Here is a 24,105-nt window from a genome sequence, read left to right as displayed (position 1 = left end):
GCACTACGGGGAACTGACTCTCAACTATTTTGTTAATCCCGCTTAGATCCTGCACTAGCCTGTAACCCCTCCCCCCACTCTTTTTCACAGGGAAGATGGGACTATTGGCAGTGCTGGACGTTCTTACCAGAATGCCCTGTTGTAGCAAGCGCTCTATTACTGGGTAAACTCCTAACTCCACCTCTGGCTTCAGAGGGTACTGTGGGATTTTTGGAGCTATCCTACCATCTTTTACTTGTACAACTACCGGAGCTACGTTTGCCATTAATCCAGTGTCCTGTCCATCTTTAGTCCAAAGTGACTCTGGTATCTGAGATGTCATTTCTTCTACTTGGGATGGAGTCCTATTTGTCATAATGGTATGTGACATTAATTTTGACGGGGAGTCTAACATGTCTCGCACTTCCTGAGCGTGATTCTCAGGTATGTCCAAGAATACACCTTCAGGAGTACAATAAATGACGCACCCCATTTTACACAGTAAGTCTCTTCCCAGGAGATTAGTCGGTGCCGATGCAGCCAGCAAAAAGGAATGCTTGGTATGTAAAGGCCCTATTGTAATCTCGGCTGGTTTGCTAACAGGGTAATGCTGGACTACTCCTGTTACTCCCATGGCTGGAATTGTCCTACCAGTGGTTCTCATGCCCACTGTCGAATTTATCACTGATTTGGCCGCCCCTGTGTCTACAAGAAAGTTTTATGATTTACCAGCTACATTGATTGCAATTTCAGGTTCACTCCCAAGACTTGCAATCAATTTTACTGGCTGCAGATTACAGGTATGGCCACACCCCTATTGGGTATGGTGACCTCCCTGAATCCCGCTGGCAGCAACTACTTGTGATGGAGTTAATTGGGAGCTACCAGAGGCTTGCCAGTCTCTGTTCGGGGGATATCTTTTTGTTTCCCCTGCATGTGGCTCATAACTCCGTTTCTGCGGACCCTGATCCCAATGTCGTGTATCGTGTCGTTGTCTAGGGGGTTGATAAGATTTTTGTACATTTCTCGATCTACAGTCTCGTGCAAAGTGTCCCTGTTTGTGACAAAAATAACATGTTACCACATTTGACTTACCCACAGGGTTTGGTGATATTAACACAGGCTGTTTTGTGGTCAGGGCCTGTATACTTACTGACATTAACTTATCACCTTGTGACTCCCTGTGTCTGGTGATATTCCGGTCGTGATCAATAGCAGCCTCTCTCAAAGTAGCCACAGACAGACCTCGCCAACATGGTTGTGTGGTCTGTACCCTAGTCTTTAATGACTCTTTTAGACCATCCATCAGTACCGATACTGCTACTTCTCGATGGTTTATGTTTGTTTTAATGTCCTCTATGCCTGTGTATTTTGCCATCTCTAATAATGCTCTGTGAAAATACTCTGTAGCTGTTTCTGACTCCTTTTGTTTAATGGAGAATATCTTGTTCCATTTAACTACCGCTGGGAAATACTCTTTTAACTGTAAACTTATTCTTTTTACATTATCTTTGTTGTACACATCTGTAAGAGGTACATCCTGATCTAATCCACAGTCAGCTAAAAATTGAGTTGCGTCAACATTGGAGGGTAAACATGCTCTCAGCAATATCTGCCAGTCTTTGTTGTTGGGCTCTAACGTGTTACCTAGGTCTCTGATGTATTTTTGGCTGGCAACTAAGTCTTTTCTAGGGTCAGGGAATTCAGACACTATGGTCCTTAATTCCATTCGGGTAAACGGGCTATACATGGCGATGTTCCTAAGAGGAGTGACTCCTGAAGTGTCCGTTTTCCCATTTGGCACTACTATTACCTTAACAGGATTAACTCTAACAACCTCATTCTGTGTAGATTCTACAGGCTGTGGTGAAATAGTTTCAGCATAGTGTATGGTGCCGTACTTACCCGTTGATACGACCTCACCTATCCCTCCGCTAGGGGCCTTTGTTACTAATCTCGGGGGTGGAGCTGTGCCTACTGTGGTCTCTGCTATGGTGGCTGCTAGAGAGAGCGCTGAAATTGTTGCCGATTCGTCCTCTTGATCACACTCCTGAGGAAAGTTCAAAACAGGGTACAACTTGCACGGGTTAATACTTGCATTGGTTAATTGGTTAACATTATCTTTAACATTTACACAGTTGCTAAGTGTTTGTTTGTTACACCTTAGTGCGTCATTCTCCGCAACCAATTTCTCTCCTGGTATGTATGGTGGCGGTGGGGCCGTGGCTATCAGTTTCCTGATCGAGCCAGATCCCGCCGCCTGAGCCAATCCTCTCTGTATGTCACCCTCCTGTTGCCACAACTGCAAATAATCATAATGCTTGATTCGTCTCTTTGCTGATTTAATGAGACATATCCTTCTCCTTAAATTCGTTAACACCTCTGTGCTGAAGCTACCTACTCTTGGGAATTTCTCCCCGTCATGTACTGTCATTCTCTCCCATTCATCACATAAAGCTTCTGTGTGACTTCCGTACTTTTCACACATTACGTACCTTGCCGACCCGACTGGTCGGTTTATGGAATCAACCCGAACCGAGGTTGATCGCCCCCTTCCTGAACAACTGGCCCCCATAATTTGCAGGTGTTACGGACCCTTACAAAAAACCAAGATATTCACGATAGGTTGACGGTAAGGTTTACCGAGCACCTTACTCACTCTGCCCACGCCGACCAATACGACCTGATCACACCGATATGGTGCTGGCGTACTCGACCCAGGGCACCTATTAACCTTTGTTTACTGGAACATGCGAGGGATATCCGCAGAACACTTACTCTTTCCAGTAAAGGTGAGGTTGTTGGATAATTCCTGAGTGACCAGCGAACTTCCCTTTGTAAAAATAAAAAATTACACAAATCACGTCAGAATGTACAAATAGCGTTTATGACCTTCGTACACAAATAGTACTGGTCAGGTTTACTAATGCACACAATTACGTGCGGTACAATCGTTCAGCACATAAGCAACTAATCTTATGTACGGAGCGACCAGCGGAATCGAAAATTGCGGCTGCGAATTCCTTCAGCAAGAGCTTGTATGGCCTATATGGGTGTTGCACCAACCCTTTTTTGGTGTTGTGCCTGTGGACTCTATAGCGGACTTCCTTGTCTGCTGTACCTAGACCTCCTGGTCTGTTATGCGACCTCCTGGTCTGACCTCCTGGTCTGTTACAGTATGACCTCCTGGTCTGCTATACTCTAATGCTCAAATTTTATGTTTAACCAAGGATGCCTCCCTAGCCACCGTGCATGTCACTTACACGTATGTACCTCACGAGAACTCGATGATTTCTTTTGGTTCAACCTCAAAATTGTATAAATGTATGTAAAAACACTCACTCACCACATGTACACTTTTGTTTCTATTTCTATTTCTGCGCAGAAATTTCTCTTTAGACCAGATGTGTTACAAATTAGGAGAAGGATCTGTTAATTTAAATTTCGAATTTAAAATAGATTTGCGCTACTTATCGCCTGTTGCGTTATTTATCGCTTGTTGCGTTATTTAAAAATCAACACTATCGTGTGACTTGAGTTACGTGGGCGTACCCAGACGCTCCGTTGCGTAATTTACGCTGCGTGCGTCGGCCTTTGCGTACGCGAGTCTCTCCCTTTGTTAGAGACACGTGTACACCAGTCTTTGTCCACCGTAACACAACTAACACGTTTTATCAATGTAGATGATCCTCGATCATCTACCGCACACCACACCAATCTCTCCTTTTACCTTTAGGTAGAGCTGTGTGTATTTCTATACCTTAACTGTATTACCTTTACTCTTTAACTATGAAATAGCGGCAAATCTCTCTTAGTACGTTTATCAATTATACAATGGCAAACAGGAGAGTGATATATGAAAATACACGAATGAAAAGAAATGCAGATATGCGTGCGTGTGTACGCAAGACAGAAATAAACAGTTTTAAAAAGACACTATCGTTTTGTTCTTACCTCCGGTCCCGGATTCCTTCAGCACCCTTTACTAAGCGAAGCAGACGCTTATCCAAACAGCACTACGAGGAATATGACCTCCCGCCCTTTGCTGCTGGATAATGTCTGCTGAAATTACCTAGTGCAGATATGTGAAGGACGGGCGAGCTGCCAATTGATAAAGCTAAATATTTATCGTATATAAAACCCTTTATGAGGTCTAAGAACACTGTACGCTATTCACGTATGGAGTACCGTAAGGGTACGCTCGTTGCGTAGCAATCGCTTAGCCGTAGTCGAGACGCTCAAGCGTCACGTTCGCTCACGGCCAAGAGATCACAGGCAGGCACGCTATTGGCTGCCGTCTAACGTAATGATTCGCTATAGCGTAGCGGACGCTCGGGACCACGAGGAGATCACCAGCGGCGCTGACGCTCACAATGTTAAACCTTTATATCTAGACCATAACCAGTATATTATGCAGTAAAACCTTAGTGTAGAAATAGGGTGTAGATGCAACCTAGTGTAACCTTATTAACTCAAATGCTGTTCGAGCGTCACCGACGCTCTGAGAATACTAAACACTATAAGAAATACACAGATACCTGGGCTTAGGGTCCAACGCCTAATAAATATATATTATGAATGATATACTTGCAAAAGAATTAACACAATACAAGTCATACACTACAATATAACATAGACTACCTAACCAGATAACTACACAGGAAATACTATACAATACAATTACGTTTTAAGGGAAAAATAAGAGAGAAAGTGGAGAAGAGAGAGAGAGAGAGAGATGGCCCACAATAACAGTAAGAACAATATGGTTGCGGAGAAACACTTACGCACAAGGGGAACGATCGCAAGCGCCTCTGGACATCCAGCTCCCGATTTTCAGCAATGATAACCGTTGAAGAGTGAGCTGGATGTGATCGGCTTGTCTATTTATGCCCCACACACAATACAATTCAATGGTCCCTACAATCTCATTGTTCATTGGACACAGGAATTCGGCTTCGCATTATAACAAAAGGTCATAGGTTGATTCATACAGGTGGGCTGTGACGATTTCCAACAGCTCAGGTGGGTGGGATACTGGGTTTCCCGCCGTATGACTAAGTAAGAGCAAATAATAGTAAATGGACATAAACTTCTTATGTCCATAACTATTCGCACGAGCGATTAATCCGCTTCAAACCAACACCGGAATATTGCTATTTAAATACTCTTCCGATGGGTACCAAACACCACTGTATGACCCCTGTTAGACCCTTCGTACAATACAAAGAGGGATCCCTCTGTCCAGGAACATGCTATATTAACTAAACTTTCAGAATCTATCAAAGGGACCATGATCTACAAAATACATTATATAGTGAAAATATGTAACGATTGAGTCGCACGCTACGATCACATAAACTCTACCGTAAATACGCATACCGTGCGCCTGCGGGTGCCCGCGACTGTGAGTATGCGCACGTACGGGAGAGCGTACGCATGCGCAGCACGGACCTGTGTGAGGTGCAAATATGGTAGTGTGCATAGAGATATTTTTCTGACTTTGACACGCTTGATGTATAAATATTAAGATTTAAATTGTCAAAAAATGGATATATAGGTGTCTGCTTTTACCAAATTCAACACACATGGAACTTGCTTGTGGAACTTGCAAGTTCCATGTGTGTTGAATTTGGTATAAGCAGACACCTATATATCCATTTTTTGACAATTTAAATCTTAATATTTATACATCAAGCGCATTACACATTTTTGTATAAAAGAAAAAACAGCAATTGTTCTGAGTAGGAAAAAGATGTGTCTCTGGGGATTGTTAATCTTCTACATTGTCTATATGTTAAATATGTTATTCTCAGGGAAAGTCAGATTTCTTAGTAAATGCTCCCTTTTAGGTATTATAGAGTCTGGGCTATTTATTTCTGTTATTTTATTTTTATACATACAATATGAATGCTGTTTGAATACAATAAGTATTCCTGAGTCTAAATGCCTTTCTTACTGGGCTTCCCTAAAATGTTACAGTTGTTTCAATGGAGAAATTACTGTTGCAAAGTAAATTGCTTCTTGCAAAAGTTGTTATTATGTTGCAATTCTCCCTAACAGGATTGTATTTTATGTTTAATATCCCATTTAGAATAATTTTTAATTTCCTATTAATATATTGATATTAAAGATATCCTCTATTATATGTTGTTTCTACTGTCTTGATAAAGAAACAATGGTGAAACGTGCATTGGCAGAAAGCTCGTTGCTACAGTGTGTCCAAATGATACCAAATACAATGATGACTATGATATATATATATATATATATATATATAAGTGTGTGTGTGTGTGTGTGTGTGTGTGTGTGTGTGTGTGTGTGTGTGTGTGTGTGTGTGTGTGTGTGTGTTAACTGCACCGTGTTGAAAAGTGAACCCTGGATGGCAGACTAGAGACAATAATGTAGCTTACTTGTGTGTTGGTTTATACTTCCCTTTTAACATGACAACTGGAAATATTACAGATGAACATATAATTATTTCATTTCTATGGGAGAATTTTTTCAGGCAATGCATTTTTTTATTCTAGGTTGGATTCTGGAAGTTCTAGCCTTGCTTCAGCAGACAGCAACAGTGACCGCGCTGTACGAGTGAGTGCCCATACTCGACGGGAAAATCGCTTGGCATCACTTGGGAGTAAGACTGAGGAAGAAAATTCTAAAGATTTCAAAAAGGTCAGATATCACTATAGTCTGGACGTCTATTCACAAACAGTGGGTGTGTTCTGTATATATTTTGTGTGTGTACGGTATCAGACCAGATATATTAATGTTGTGATAAGTGCATATTATGTTGCAATGAGCTATCACTGTGTTGGAAGATGATGTTTTTTAGACTGCAGCTCCGAACACATTCCTGTCACTTACAGATGATGATGCAGATAAAATATACTTTCACCAGTTTGAATTATCTGAGCTTCCAGTATAATCATCTTCAGACCTGTATTACAAACCTATCAGGCTTAAAAAGAGGAAACCTGATTTATTATTACATGCTCAATTTTTAAATGAGTGCCATAGAACCAAAAAAATCCCTAGGGGTTTAGGGTAAATAATGTACCAACCGTAGGAAGGACATCTAGCAAAAAAGATGATTTTGGGATGTCTCCGCATGTGCTACGGCTGAAATGCGCAGGCTATCATGATACAATCACATCCCGGAAGGATGTGTTTGCATCATGATTGACAGGCAATTGGCGTTCGGGGGCAGAGACTTAGCATTAGGGGGGAGTGTCGCGAGAAACGCAGACATGTCATGGACATTGTTATGAACCACAAGCAGTGGTTCATTCCTGTTTGCTTTTCGTTTATGTATTTTGTACTATAGTTCTGTTCGCATGCCAGGATTTCCATTGCACTGGTTTAGAAGACTCTTGTTGGCCGCCGGTGGTGAGTCGGTGTAATTGCAGCCTGTTTCTGTGTTTAACCTCACCTGTCTGATAGTTGATCATTATGTGGTGAGTCTCTGTACTGCAATCTGGCTCTTGTCTGTGTTACTGTCACCTGTAGGTATTTGGCCATTACAGTGTGCCTGGTCTCCAGCCATCCTGATTGGGGCGTGTTCCCTTATTACCCAGCTAGCTCTGCAGTTCTGGGCTGGTGATAGACGTTCTGTTAAGATACCTGTATGTTCCTGATTAGTGTCTTGTTCAGTATAGCATCTGTGTCCAGGCCCTGTCTGATACTGGAATCCTGTGTACTCAGCTCTGTCAGAGTCCGGAGCTTGTGAGCTGCTTCCTGCCCCGGAGCGTTCCTGTCCGGGAATCCTGAGTTACAGTCTACCTTTGATCCTGTAATCCTGAGTCCTGGTGTCCTGTGGCCTGCTGATGGAATCCTTCCAGCTTTCCATTCCTGTGAGCCTGTGCCTGCGGCCTCGGGGTTCCCATTCACCTGCCTGTATTAGCACCGGTGTTGTGAGTAGCAGCTTTGCCGCACCTTACGGCCTTGGCTGTATCTTTCTGTTATTTTCCTTTGGTGTTTCCTGCGGAGGTCTCTGCTTTGGCTGTCCTCGCCGGTATACGACGGTGTCGTGTGGGCAGCATTGCCTTTTGTTGATATTTGTCTTGGCGGCTGAGCCGCACATACTTTTGAGTTCCGTAGTTGCCCCTAACTCGGGTTTCTGTTTAGTTAGAGGTTCCCCTTGTCCTCGCCACGTCTCAGTTTATGCCTTGACTCCAACTAAGACCAGGGGGCATCGGAGTTGGGCAGACATAATCCACCCTTCAAATGCTGCTGCTGTGGGCCAAAGCAAACATAGTCTCGCAGGCGTAGACTGACCACGTGGGTGGAACAACGGAGTCAGGGTTCTGTAGGGGTGGCTGCTGAACTCCTGTTCCTACCGCAGCATCACGTTCCTGTACTTGGGGTTCATCCGCCCAGTCTCTGGAGTACCAAGTACAGGGAACGTAACAATGCTGTGCAGTGCGCAGGGGGATCTGGGCAGAGTCTGAGCCATATGCTGAACCAGTTCAATTGCTGCCTGGCATTAAAAAAAAGCATTGGCCTGAATCCCGGGATTGGAAGCTCCAATCCCAGGATTCAATCCTGGCTAATTCTAGGCCAATATCCCAGGATCCAACCGATCCAGTGATTGACCACCCTAGTTCTGTACCCCACTGGGACTTTATTCATGTAAATATAAGTGCCGTGACTCCCCACAGTGTAAGTAGTCAATTGCAAAAAAAAAAAAAAAAATGATAAATTAAACAAAAATTGTTCTTTTGTTTGTACAAACTGTTTGCGCCACTTCAACTTTATTAATGTAAAAATAAGCAGTATAACTCTCTGCAGTGTGAGTTGTCATTTGCAAAACAATTTAAAAAATAATATAAATGTAAAAAATAAAAAACAACATTTTTGTTTGTTTGTACAACCTATGTGTGCTGCACCCCACTGTGACTTTGTTCATGTATATATAAGCGGTGTACCTCACCACAGCATGAGCTGTCATTCACAAAAAAAATAAAAATAAAAAATATATATATTTTCTTTGTACCTGTGTGCACTGTACCCCACTGTGACTTTGTTTGTGTAACTTTAAGTGGTGTGACCCACCCCCACACACAGCATGAGTTGTCATTTGTGGAAAAAAATAAAATGTAAAAAAAATAAAAATTGTTCTTTTGTTTGTACAACCTAAGTGTGCTGCACCCCACTGTGACTTTGTTCATGTATATATAAGCGGTGTATATATTGTTCTTTTGTTTGTGCAACCTGTGTGCTGTATGCCACTGGAACTTTGTTCATGTAAATATAAGTGGTATGGCTCCCCACAGCATAAGTTGTCATTTGCAAAGAAAGTTTTAAAAAATAATAGAAATGAAGAAAAGTATTAAAAAATTGTACTTTTGTTTGTACAACCTATGTTCATTGTACTTCACTGTGACTTTGTTTTTGTAAATACACACGGTGGGACTCCCTGCAGTATGAGTTGTCATTTGCAAAAAACACAGATTTTTTTTTTTTGTAAATCAAGCTGTTCTTTTGTTTGTACAACCTGTATGCACTGTACCCCACTGTGGCTTTGCTTATGTAAAAATAAAAAGTTTAACTCCCTGTAGTGTGAGTTGTCATTTGAGAAAAAAAAGTTTAAAAAAGAAAAAATACAAATGTAAAAAATAATTTTTTCTTTTTTTGTTTGTACAACATGTGTGTGCTGCACCCCGCTCCAACTTTGTTCATGTAAATATAGGTGGTGTACCTCCCCACAGCAAGGGTTGTCATTTGCAAAACATATAAAAATACTGCAAATTAAAATAAATGAATACAAAAATTGTTCTTTTGCTTGTACAACCTGTTTGAACTTTACCTCACTGCAGCATTGTTCATTTTACTATAAGTGGTGCGACTCCCCACAGCAGAAGTTGCCATTTGCAAAAAATATAAAAATAATACAAATTAAAATAAATAAATAAATTGTTCTTTTGTTTATACAACCTGTTTGCACTGTACCTCACTGCTACTTTTTTCATGTAACTATAAAAGTGGTGTGACTCCCCACAGCATGAGTTGTCATTTGCAAAAAAAAGAAAAGAACAAACTGTGTGCTGTACCCCACTGCAAATTTGTTCATTTGTTCATGTAATTATAAGTGGTGTGGCTTCCCACAGCGTTAGTTGTCATTTGCAAATAAAGTTTTAGAAAATAATATAAATAAAAAAAGTAAAACAATAAAATTGTTCTTTTGTTTGTACAACCTATGTGCACTGTGCCTAATACATGCAAATATACATGACTTCCTACAGCAGCCGTGGCCAACCTGTGGCTCTTGAGCCGCATGCGGCTCTTTCTTCATTCAAATGTGGCTCCCGACACTTAAAGTCACCTGACCACAACAGATCCTGGAAACTGGTGCACTCCAACCAAACACACAGCAGCACTATGGCGACTGAAAACTGAGGTAGCCAGATACTGGGCTGTAGTGACATATGAGGGTGGGCTGGAGTGACACAAGGGGGAGCTGGCTGGAGTGATACAGAAGTTTCCTGGTAGGAGAGACAGAATGGGGGAGCTGACTGGAGTGATACAAGAGGGTGCTGGATGGAGTGACACAGGAAGGTGCTGGCAAGAGTGACACAATGGGGAGCTGGCTGGAGTGACAAAGGAGAATCCTGGCAGGAGAGATACAATGGGGAGCTGACTGGAGTGACACAGGAGGGTGCTGGCTGGAGTGACACATTGACACATGGGCTGGCTGGAGTGACACAGGAGGGTGCTGGCTGGAGTGACACATGGAGGAGCTGAAGTGTATTATGTGAATATGGCTTTTTCAATATATTTTATGTGGATCTGGATTTTTTAATTATTTTATGTGGAAGTGTCTTTTTCAATGTATTTTATGTTGATTCTGGCTATAAAATGTATTTTATGTGGATCTGGCATTTTCATTGTCTTTTATACCAGGGGTGTGGCCTAGCAGGCACAAGGTCACACCCCATTTTTACACACGCGCCTTCGGCTTGACGTTGGCTCTTTGACGTACCTAACAAGATTTTTTGGCTCTTTGTCTCTGGTTGACCACCCCTGTCCTACAGCATGAGTTGTTATTTGCAAAAATACGAAAAATACATAAAAAATATAAAAATTGTTCTTTTGTTTGTACAACCTGTATGCACTGTACCCCACTGCGACTTTGTTCATGTAACTATAAGCAGTGTGACTCCCCACAGTGTAAGTTGTCATTTGCAAAAAAGTAATGAAATTAAATAAATAAATGAAAACAACTTTGCTGTGACTGTATACGGTATGCTACCACTGTGTCACTGCCGCACATCACTGCTGAAATTGCAAGGACCATGAGCACGGCACAAGTCACAGTGTGTAATAAAATGAGATTTCTAATGTAAAAAATATCTCCAGCATAATATTGATAATAGAATTCTAAACTGTTTTAAAAAGTATAAACATCTATCTTTTCAGGGAATCAAACCTGCGTTCAAGGGTATGCTAAGCATTAACGATACCATCAAGCCAAAACAGCCATGCACACATGGTGCACACCTGCAGTGACATAGTGATGTCACTGATTGCAATGATTTTTTTTTTACTGTGCTGTGACTGTGTACAATGGTTATTCACTGTCATGACTTTTTTCTGTGCTGATATTGGTAGTTACTGTAAATGGTCGCAAGCACCCCATCCATATACAGAATAAGCAGTACCTGCTTGTTTGCTTGCATCAAAAGAGGCACAGTCAACTCTTCATACATGCAGTTGTTTTTTTTCTGTCCTGACAAAGTGATAATTTCATAGAGCGCCCCTGAAACCCACCTTTCATGCTTCACTGTGTTACTGCCACACATCACTGCTGAATTTGCAAGGACCATGCGCAAAACACAAGTCACAGTGTGTAATAAAATTTGATTTGTAATGTCAAAAATATCTCCAGTATAATATTGATAATAACAGAATTTTAAATTGTTTTAAAATGTGTAAACATCTGTCATTTCAGGGAATTGAACCAGAGATCAAGGGTTTGATTCCCCGATACCAACAAGCCAAGACAGTTATGCAGGCATTGCAAGTCAAGTTGCAATGATTTTTATTTTTATTTTGCTGTGATTGTGTTCGATACTTTTTACTGTTATTTTCATGAGCAAGAGTACACAGTCAGGTCAATGGAAAAATACCTTTTTCTGTGCTGATACTGGTAGTTACTATAAGTGATCAAGAGAGCCACAGCACAAGCACGGCACAAGTTGCAGTGTGCAATAAAACAACTGTCATCATGGTAAGGCTTACAGATGTAAACAATATATCCACCATAAAATAACATGCTGCATTACACTGTATGTACATTTGAGATGAAAATAAAAAACATCTAGAAAATTAGTTCTTAAACTGCAAGCTTTGTTTGACTTTACATTGGAGACTTTACACATGCGCAATGGTGGTTTTCAGAAGCAGCACCTGGTGGACGAACACCAGTATTGCACTCGCTGCAGACTCAGAGGGTCATTCCGATCTGATCGTAGCTTTGCTAAATTTAGCGCAGCTACGATCACTGACACAGACATGCGGCAGGATGACCAGCACAGGGCTAGTCCGCCCCGCATGTCTGGCCCGGCCCCACCGCACAAGTACAAAAGCATGGCCCAGCGGCGATGCTTTTGTACTTGAAGTGTAACTCCCAGCCAGTGCAGCTCCTGCTGCTGGCCGGGAGTTACTTGTCACTGCCAGGGTCGCAGTGGCTGTGTGTGATGTCATGCAGCCACTGTGGCCTGCCCCACCCCGCACGGTCCGGACTGCGTCCCGAAAACAGCGGCCAGATGCAGCCGTACCGACCCCTCCCACCCAGCTACCGCCTCTTTCTGTCAATCAGGCAGAGGCGATCGTTAAGCAACGACGGCCGTAGGCCGTCTGGCATGTGCCGGTGCACTGCGGTGCTGGCACATGCGCAGTTCTGACCCGATCCCATCGCTGTGAAAAACTGCAGCGTGCAATCGGGTCAACCCCCCCCCCCCAAATTCTTTACACTGTGACTGCATATGCCACTCAGTGACTAAAAATACTGCTGTGCAACCAAGCCCAGGCATACTGTACGTAATGCAACTCGTTTTTCCCACTACACACCATACAGTGGATAGATAAGCATGGCTACATCTGTATACAGTGTACACTTTATTTTTTATTTGTCTGTACATCTGCTCCAAGGAAACATTCTCTCTACCAGATTGCTAGGAGTGGCTGCTGTAAATCCTTCTTTCACTTTATCGGGATTGCTCAACCATAACTTCTAAAGGGAGAGGCGCAGGTTTTCCATGTCCATTAGTGATCCAGCATAGGAGCCTGGATTCTCTAATAAAGCAATAAAGCAATGACCATCCTGGGAAAATACATAGGTATTCCATTTTCTCCATGAAAGTGGTGACATAGTAGTCTCTCTGCACCTTAACTACTTGCCTGGGACTGTCGCATGTGATGCGACCAAGCCAGATGTACGTAACCTGGCCAGGACGCATCACATGCAACACGCTGCTCCGCGGTGTCCCTGTTGTGTTGATTAGGAGATCTGGACATGCACAAGTGTACATCAGATCTCCTCTGGCTCAACGGATCCAAGAGCGTGATGTTGCAGAATCTGAACACCGACTTCACTTCCAGAATCATGCCCCAGAATGCTGTGCGGCTGGCATTCTGGATCACGTGCTCCAAGGAAGCACCATGCAGGGAGGGGAACTTGGTTCCTCTCCCTGCATAACTGGGCTTATCTCTGGGTGATCAGCTGCAGCAGGGGGGACTGATCATCAGTCCCCCCTGACACATGATCCGCTGTGTATTGCATGTGGGTACAGGGCGGATCAATAATAGTAGAAGTGGAGGAGGGGGAATATAAAGCAATATAAAGCAACTGATGCTAGAGGAGGGATTTAAAAAAAGAAATACAATGGTCACAGGATGGGGGGTGCAAAAAAGGAGCTTTTTTTAGGGTGGTGGTTATAAAACATGAATTTATTTTTGCTACTAAAGGGTTGTGAGGAGTACTATTAATAGGATTTAAGACCACTGGGCGGTCTATTGCCAATGGGGGTGGGAATATAGTTTATAATGGGGGCCTATGGACATGGGATGGGGGTGTAAAACACCCCCTATATATTTTTTTTTAAATAAAAGATTTTTATAGCATTTATTAGTATGAATACTTTTTCAACTTTTAATAAGTAATAAGAAATACACAATTTCAGAGCTGTTTTGTGGGGAACAATAATTGTCTGTTAAGTGGTTAAAGTGGATGACAGGTACACAAAGAACATATCTGAATAAAAGTAGAGGCATTAGTGAGATAGGAAAGTGTGTATCTTAACTTGATCACTTCCTGAGCTTAAAGAGAGAGTAACCCCTAAGATTGGCCTGTAGGAGCAGGGGCCATTGCAGAGTTAAACATGTGCCCATTTGCAGAACAAATCCCATTGTGTATTATCTGGAGCTGATTTACTGAAATACAGGAATATGGATTTCAGTTGCATCTTGACTAAAAGGGTAGAACTGGCCTGCAACTGGGCATTCTTATGCAGGCAAGGTTCTAAGAGGACGTGTCCACGGAATTGCGGCCTATGCACTGTTGGCCAGCGACAGAAATACACCTGTTTTCACCAAGTATAGACCAGTGAAAGTGTTTAGTGATAATAACTGGTATCAAACCAAGTGTACATATAGGGGTATTAAACTCACAAAAAATGCATGCAAACATGCTGGCAAATATGCACATTTATTACTGTGCATGCAAAGATCAAATATCTGTGGTCTTATAAACCCAAAACAACTGTTCCACACTGCCCCTTACATTATATGTTACATTATATTACATTATTTATATTGCATGTTATGCAATAACATAGCCTATTGATCACTTATATCTACCTATTATATATAAATACATGTTATTTTAATAATTTAAAAAAGGACACACACTGCACAAATAATATGCATGATTCATATAATTAAAACAATGCAGACCTAAAAAATAATATACAGTATATGTGCCTAAACTGATATAAGTTGCATAACAAAATGTACAGTACTATAGAATTTGTGTGTTTAACCAATACAGCACAAAGTGCAAAGCAGAGAATCATGGAAAAACATGCCTTATTTCTGTTTTTCCTATATCATTTCCAAATACAGTATAATGTTACTTAAATAAAACTGTTAAGATCAACGGATATTATTTTTTCTTAAGTTATTTATAGCACCACCTATATACAGTATGGCACAATTTTGAAAATCACATAGCCATCTCAGGTGCCGACAAATGCCACTTGCAGTGAAGTCACTGCTACCATCTCAGGTGATCGACAAATGCCACTTGCAGTGAAGTCACTGCTAAAATGTTGCCCATACATGTACAGTTTTTTCACTGTGATTCATGTGTTTATTCTGTTTTCTTATCAGCTGTACGAGAGTGCTTTCAGTGAAAATGAGAAGCTCAAAAGCAACCTTCGAGAGGCACAATTGGAGCTTGCCAATATTAAGTCCAAGCTGGAAAGAGCTGCGAAGGTAAAATAGACACAATTTTTTTTTTAAATTGAGTGATTTTTATTGATTTTCATAACATAAAGCAGAAAAGAAAATTATACACAGAAGGCAAAAACAGAATACACACATAAACATGTTGCAATGCCTTATCCTGAAAGTTCAAAATAAGGAGAAAACATACTGTACATATCACAGTTCAGAAAAGTGTATGAACATATATCACTCCTAGGGGGTAACAGACTGACAAAATAAAGAGAAGAAAAAACAATTTAAGTGGAGAGTCCTGTGTGGGGGTTGTGGATAGCCATAAATAATGTGTGAGGGACCGGATACTCAGTATGTAACAGAGTAAAGGACTTCAGTACAGTATTTTTATACAGTTGCCCCAAAGTAGAAACACTTTTACTACCCCAGAGCACTCTAGACTGAAGGGAGTGTAAGGGTCAATGCCTTGAAAAAACAGTATTGTATTAACTAGGTTCCAAATTTTTACTGTCTGCAGAGTATGTGTCCTGGTGCCACCTGAACGAAGTTCTCTGCCACCAAGTAATTTATAGAAGCGTATATGTCCTGGTGCCACCCGAGTGACCAGTTAAGCGTACAGAACATCTATAGCATGTCCTGTAATCAAAATCAGTCGATGACAGCCTCCAGGACCTGTTGCAGTGTAACTTCTGGAGCACCAGGCAAGCCAGATGGGTGATGGTGTGCCAGGAACATCACCTCCTGAGGGTGACTGTGGAGTAGAGTTGTGTGCATATTGCTCTAATTTAGCTGCTGCAGCAGCAGCATGGCTTGTCTGTTCCATAGCAGAGAAAAAGCAGTGCAGGCACACAGAATGGCAAAGGAAGTGGAATGAGCAGGGAGAGGCCAGGCCAGAGGGATATTGAAGGCCAATAATGTCCAGGGTGACTCACCAACCAACCAGAGGAAAGATACAGGCTCTGTGAAGGAAGAAATGCAGATACAATCCACACAGCAGGTAGTGGAGAGACTAGCCACCATATACAGACAGCAAGCCATGGGAGAGCTCTGGCGTGGTCATGTGGCGCAGGAGACTGAAGGCCGCAAACAGAAATTGGTGCTGCCCGGTCACCACACACTCTGAAACAGCTGCCAACCATTACCTCCAAGTGCCCCACAGCTGCCCAGCCCCATGTCTCATGACAGATATAAAGGATCACTGGCTGGAGAGCCCAGGGAACCAGTGTCCTAGCTTGATGCTGTCTTGGCCACTCCAGCATAGTAAACACAATTTAGATGATCAAATCATTATTTCTCGGACGTCCTAGTGGATGCTGGGAACTCCGTAAGGACCATGGGGAATAGACGGGCTCCGCAGGAGACTGGGCACTCTAAAGAAAAGATTAGGTACTATCTGGTGTGCACTGGCTCCTCCCTCTATGCCCCTCCTCCAGACCTCAGTTAGAATCTGTGCCCGGCCCGAGCTGGGTGCTCCTAGTGGGCTCTCCTGAGCTTACTGGTAAAGAAAGTATTTATTAGGTTTTTTTATTTTCAGTGAGCTTCTGCTGGCAACAGACTCACTGCTACGTGGGACTAAGGGGAGAGAAGCAAACCTACCTGCTTGCAGCTAGCTTGTGCTTCTTAGGCTACTGGACACCATTAGCTCCAGAGGGTCCAGAGGGTTCGAACACAGGCACCTGTCCTCGATCGTCCGTTTCCGCCTTTCCTTAGACTGCGCGACACGCAGGACGATTAGACAGACTTTTTGTTTCTTAAGACATAAAAAGCAGCTATTGAGTAAATCACATATTATCAGTGAGAATCCCTGTGTTATATAGCGCTGTGGTGTGTGCTGGCATACTCTCTCTCTGTCTCCCCAAAGGACTTTGTGGGGTCCTGTCCTCAGTCTGAGCATTCCCTGTGTGTGTGCGGTGTGTCGGTACGGCTGTGTCGACATGTTTGATGAGGAAGGTTACGTGGAGGCGGAGCAAGGGCAGATAAGTGTGGTGTCGCCCCCGTCGGGGCCGACACCTGATTGGATGGATATGTGGAAGGTCTTAAATGACAATGTAAACTCCTTACATAAAAGGTTTGATGACGCTGCAGCCTTGGGACAGCCGGGGTCTCAGCCCGCGCCTGCCCAGGCGACTCAGAAACCGTCAGGGGCTCATAAACGCCCTCTATCTCAGATGGTTGACACAGATGTTGACACGGAGTCCGACTCCAGTGTCGACGATGATGAGGCACATTTACAGTCTAAAATGACCAAGGCCATCCGATACATGATTATTGCAATGAAAGATGTATTACACATTTCTGAGATTAACCCTGTTAATACCAAGAGGGTTTATATGTTTGGGGAGAAAAAGCAGCCAGTGACTTTTCCCCCATCTGATGAATTAAATGAATTGTGTGAAGAAGCGTGGAGTTCCCCTGATAAGAAATTAGTGATTTCTAATAGGTTACTGATGGCGTACCCTTTCCCGCCAACGGACAGGTTACGTTGGGAAACATCCCCTTGTCCACCACAAGGCACTGACGCGCTTATCTAAAAAGGTGGCCCTGCCGTCTCAGGATACGGCCGCCCTAAAGGAGCCTGCGGATAGAAAGCAGGAAGCTATCCTGAAGTCAGTGTATACACACTCTGGTACTCTACTAAGACCTGCTATTGCTTCAGCCTGGATGTGTAGTGCTGTAGCAGCGTGGACAGATACTCTGTTAGACGACATAGATTCCCTCGACAGAGCTACTGTTTTGCTAACCCTGTGCCATATCAAAGACGTCGTCTTATATATGCGGGATGCTCAGAGGGACATTTGCCTGCTGGGCTCTAGATTTAATGCTATGTCCATTTCTGCCAGGAGGGTCTTATGGACTCGGCAATGGACAGGAGATGCTGATTCTAAAAAACACATGGAGGTTTTGCCTTATAAGGGTGAGGAATTGTTTGGGGACGGTCTGTCGGACCTCGTGTCTACAGCGACAGCTGGAAAGTCGACTTTCTTGCCTCAGGTTTCCTCACAGCCTAAGAAAGCACCGTATTATCAAATGCAGTCCTTTCGTTCCCAAAAAGGCAAAAGGGTCAGGGGCGCATCCTTTCTTGCCAGAGGCAGGGGTAGAGGTAAGAAGCTGCACCATGCAGCCAGTTCCCAGGAACAAAAGTCCTCCCCTGCTTCCACTAAGTCCACCGCATGACGTTGGGGCTCCACAGGCGGAGCCAGGTGCGGTGGGGGCGCGTCTTCGGAACTTCAGCAACCAGTGGGTTCGCTCACAGGTGGATCTCTGGGCTATATAAATTGTATCTCAGGGATACAAGCTGGAATTCGAAGCGACTCCCCCCCGCCGTTACCTCAAATCAGCCTTGCCAGCTTCCCCCATGGAAAGGGAGGTAGTACTGGCGGCAATTCACAAGCTGTACCTCCAGCAAGTGATTATCAGGGTCCCCCTCCTTCAACAGGGAAGGGGTTACTATTCCACAATGTTTGTGGTACCGAAACCGGACGGTTCGGTGAGACCCATTCTGAATTTAAAATCCTTGAACAATTATATAAAGAAATTCAAGTTCAAAATGGAATCGCTCAGAGCGGTTATTGCAAGCCTGGAAGAGGGGGATTTTATGGTGTCGCTGGACATCAAAGATGCTTACTTGCATGTCCCCATTTACCCACCTCACCAGGAGTACCTCAGGTTTGTGGTACAGGACTGTCATTACCAGTTCCAGACGTTGCCGTTTGGCCTGTCCACGGCACCGAGAATATTTACCAAGGTAATGGCCGAAATGATGATACTCCTTCGGCAGAAGGGAGTTATAATTATCCCATACTTGGACGATCTCCTCATAAAGGCGAGGTCCAGGGAGCAGTTGTTGATCAGCGTAGCACTCTCTCAGGAAGTGTTGCAACAGCACGGCTGGATTCTGAATGTTCCAAAGTCGCAGCTGATTCCTACGACGCGTCTGCTTTTCCTGGCCATGATTCTGGACACAGAACAGAAGAAGGTGTTTCTTCCGGTGGAGAAGGCCCAGGAATTAGCATCTCTGGTCAGGGACCTCCTGAAACCAAAACAGGTATCGGTGCATCACTGCACGCGAGTCCTGGGAAAGGTGGTGGCTTCATACGAAGCCATTCCCTTCGGCAGGTTCCATGCGAGGATCTTTCAGTGGGATCTGTTGGACAAGTGATCCGGATCGCATCTTTAGATGCATCGGCTGATCACCCTGTCCCCAAGGGCCAGGGTGTCTCTTCTGTGGTGGCTGCAGAGTGCTCACCTTCTCGAGGGCCGCAGGTTCAGCATACAGGACTGGGTCCTGGTGACCACGGATGCAAGCCTCCGAGGATGGGGGGCAGTCACTCAGGGAAGAAACTTCCAAGGGCTGTGGTCAAGTCTGGAGACTTCTCTACACATAAATATACTAGACCTAAGGGCCATTTACAACGCCCTGAGTCAAGCAGAGCCCCTGCTTCGAAACCGGCCAGTGCTGATTCAGTCAGACAACATCACGGCGGTCGCCCATGTAAACCGCCAGGGCGGCACAAGAAGCAGGATGGCAATGGCGGAAGCCACAAAGATTCTTCGGTGGGCGGAGAATCACATGCAAGCACTGTCAGCAGTGTTCATTCCGGGAGTGGACAACTGGGAAGCAGACTTCCTCAGCAGACACGACCTCCACCCGGGAGAGTGGGGACTTCATCAAGAAGTCTTCACACAGATTGCAAAGCGATGGGAACTGCCACAGGTGGACATGATGGCGTCCCGCCTCAACAAAAAGCTAAAAAGATATTGCGCCAGGTCAAGGGACCCTCAGGCGATAGCTGTGGACGCCCTAGTGACACCGTGGGTGTACCAGTCGGTCTATGTGTTTCCTCCTCTTCCTCTCATACCCAAGGTACTGAGAATAGTAAGAAAGAGAGGAATAAGAACAATACTCATTGTTCCGGATTGGCCAAGAAGGACTTGGTACCCGGAACTGCAAGAAATGCGCACAGAGGACCCATGGCCTCTGCCTCTCAGACAGGACCTGCTGCAACAAGGGCCCTGTCTGTTCCAAGACTTACCGCGGCTGCGTTTGACCGCATGGCGGTTGAACGCCGGATCCTAGCTGAAAAAGGCATTCCGGATGAAGTTATTCCTACGCTGATAAAGGCTAGGAAAGACGTGACAGCAAAGCATTATCACCGTATATGGCGAAAATATGTTGCTTGGTGTGAGGCCAGGAAGGCCCCTACAGAGGAATTCCAGCTGGGTCGTTTCCTGCACTTCCTACAGTCAGGGGTGACTATGGGCCTAAAATTGGGGTCCATAAAGGTCCAGATTTCGGCCCTATCCATTTTCTTTCAAAAAGAACTGGCTTCACTGCCTGAGGTTCAGACGTTTGTTAAGGGAGTGCTGCGTATTCAGCCCCCTTTTGTGCCTCCAGTGGCATCCTGGGATCTTAACGTTGTGTTGGATTTCCTGAAATCCCACTGGTTTGAGCCACTTAGGACCGTGGAACTAAAGTATCTCACGTGGAAAGTGGTCATGCTGTTGGCCTTAGCATCGGCTAGGCGTGTGTCGGAATTGGCGGCTTTGTCATGTAAAAGCCCATATCTGATCTTCCATATGGACAGGGCAGAATTGAGGACTCGTCCCCAATTTCTCCCAAAGGTGGTATCAGCGTTTCATTTGAACCAACCTATTGTGGTGCCTGCGGCTACTCGGGACTTGGAGGACTCCAAGTTACTGGACGTAGTCAGAGCTTTGAAAATATATGTTTCCAGAACGGCTGGAGTCAGGAAGACTGACTCGCTGTTTATCCTGCATGAACCCAACAAGCTGGGTGCTCCTGCTTCAAAGCAAACTATTGCGCGCTGGATCTGTAGCCAGGGCCGGTGCAAGGTTTCTCAGCACCCTAGGCAAATCTTCAGCACCCCCCCCCCCCCCCCCCCCACACACACACACACACACACACACCCCTCCCCTTTTCCCAATATTCGGCCTCTCAGATGATACAGTGCAGTGGTGGCATCTTAAGAGTTATATAGGGAAAGGATATTAGGAGGACAGTGGTTCTCAAACTGTGTGCCTAGGCACCCCGGGGTGCCTCGGGACACTTGCAGGGGTTCCTTGGATTGGTGATCAAGGGCCAATTTTAATTATTTATGATCAATGTAATAGGCAAAACCAGTGCTGGTGGCTGCCAGCCATAAAATATGTGGATAAACAGAAGCAAATCTTGTCCCTCACCACACAACTGACCCTAAGGATGGGTGGTATTCATGTGACCGCCGGTCAGCTGACCGAGAGTCACATTACCTCCTCCACCAGCCCGACGGGTCACTGTCCCGATGGTCGGCATGCCGACCAACAGGGACTATTTCCACTCGTGGGTGTCCACGACACCCATAGAGTGGGAATAGAACCCATGGCGACCGCAGGTCGCCACCGAGCCCGCAAGGGGCTTGCTGCACTCACCCCTCCCCGCCGGGATCCCGGCGTCGGTATGCTGCCGTATCCCGGCGTCGGTAAGCTGACCAGCGGTCTCCTGACCGCCGGTCAGCCATACTACACCCCTAAGGATGACATATAAACACAATTTATTTAATTTAATATTTATTCTAAATCTCTCAATAAAAAACATTTGGCCTAGAGGTGCCATGAAAAACATTCTGATACTCTAGGGCGCCGTGATTCAAAAAAGTTTGGGAACCACTGGGTTAGGGTATAAGGGAAAGGATATGAGGGTTACTTTACTGGTTTGATTTCAGATATTAGGGTTAGGGGTTATGATTAGGGAGAGGTTTGGAGGGAGATTATATATTATTATTATTATTATTATTATTATTATCATCCTTTATTTATATGGCGCCACAAAGGATCCACAGCGCCTATTACACAGTACATAATCAGATAAGCAAACAAGAAAACAGCACTTACAGTACAAGACAATATAGGACAGGTATAGGAAACCAGGGTTAGGTGCCATCAAAGGGAGATTGGAGCATAAGATAGTGTAAGTAAGAAAAGGAAAGGAGCATGAGGAAAGAAGTCCCTGCTCTTGCGAGCTTACAATCTAAAAGGTGAAGGGCTGACAGACCAGGGTGACGCAGAAGGGGTAGACAGTGATCACAGACAAGAGGGCATATATATATGTATTCTGTTGGCCACACCCAATGCGTTTCATCACTAGTAGGACTACGCAGGGAGTGTGTGCGTACTACATCTGGCTCCAATATATACCTGAATATAAATATAATGTAAATCACATCACGTCTAATACAATAGCAGATAAGATATCAAACATTATTTATATATATATATATATATATATATATATATATATAGTCCTCCAGCAGCAGCCGCCGCTCTCATAAATCAAACAACGTGCTCTGGTGCTCGCTACATGTATAATGCAGTAGTCCAACCAGAAAGCGGCACTCAGAGACAATAGCAGTGACAAAAAACTGTATTTTAATACAGTTTTTTGTCACTGCTATTGTCTCTGAGTGCCGCTTTCTGGTTGGACTACTGATATATATATATATATATGCAATGTATCGGCGGCACTCGCTGGGGACTTGTTCAGCATAAGAGGAAGAGACACAGCTCTGCAGAGCTGTGTCTCTTCTTCTTATGCTGAACAAGTCCCCAGCGAGTGCCGCCGATACATTGCATATTTACACGTTCTAGTGACGGAGGGCACCGGGGCATACCAGAGTGGGAGGCGTTGAGTGCCAGTAACTGCATTGAAATATATATATATATATATATATATATATATATATATATATATATATATATATATAAAATGAAATATATGTAGAATTTTAAAAAATATTGGAGGTAATACAGTAATGCTATTTATGGTGTTGTGAATAGGGATACCACCAGGACCCATGGCATTAGGGATATAAATGAGTTAAATATAAGAATCTGTCTAATCAGACCTATGCACTAGATGGATGGTACGTCTAATTAATAATTGAAAACTTATTGCTAATAGGTCTGAGGTCTTGAACTTAAAAAAAAAAATGGCTGTTGAGACGCTGGAAAAACTATCTACAGTATGTCCCTGAATTAAGTAATACCAGGAGCTGATATGCTGATTATACAAAATATATATACATATATATATATATATATATATATACTAGAGATGTGCACTTGAAATTTTTCGGGTTTTGTGTTTTGGTTTTGGGTTCGGTTCCGCGGCCGTGTTTTGGGTTCGACCGCGTTTTGGCAAAACCTCACCGAATTTTTTTTGTCGGATTCGGGTGTGTTTTGGATTCGGGTGTTTTTTTTAAAAAACACTAAAAAACAGCTTAAATCATAGAATTTGGGGGTCATTTTGATCCCAAAGTATTATTAACCTCAAAAACCATAATTTCCACTCATTTTCAGTCTATTCTGAATACCTCACACCTCACAATATTATTTTTAGTCCTAAAATTTGCACCTAGGTCGCTGGATGACTAAGCTAAGCGACCCTAGTGGCCGACACAAACACCGTGCCCATCTAGGAGTGTCACTGCAGTGTCACGCAGGATGGCCCTTCCAAAAAACACTCCCCAAACAGCACATGACGCAAAGAAAAAAAGAGGCGCAATGAGGTAGCTGTGTGAGTAAGATAAGCGACCTAGTGGCCGACACAAACACCGGGCCCATCTAGGAGTGGCACTGCAGTGTCACGCAGGATGGCCCTTCCAAAAAACCCTC

At 43.8% G+C, this 24,105-nt stretch overlaps 1 protein-coding gene across 2 annotated transcripts in view; it reads left to right on the top strand.

The window, feature by feature from the left end:
• The window catches only part of LOC135042067 (protein phosphatase 1 regulatory subunit 12B-like), a 202,207-nt gene that overhangs the window by 89,376 nt on the left and 88,726 nt on the right, over nucleotides 1-24,105 (top strand). For both annotated transcript variants that reach the window (XM_063954986.1, XM_063954985.1), the window contains exons 3-4: nucleotides 6,507-6,651; nucleotides 15,367-15,471. In XM_063954986.1, coding sequence (XP_063811056.1) covers nucleotides 6,507-6,651; nucleotides 15,367-15,471 — 250 coding nt within the window. The remainder of the gene's footprint in view (nucleotides 1-6,506; nucleotides 6,652-15,366; nucleotides 15,472-24,105) is intronic.

Source organism: Pseudophryne corroboree, chromosome 2 (assembly GCF_028390025.1).
Source record: "Pseudophryne corroboree isolate aPseCor3 chromosome 2, aPseCor3.hap2, whole genome shotgun sequence".
Lineage (NCBI taxonomy): Eukaryota > Metazoa > Chordata > Amphibia > Anura > Myobatrachidae > Pseudophryne > Pseudophryne corroboree.
This window is presented reverse-complemented; position numbering and strand designations above follow the sequence as displayed.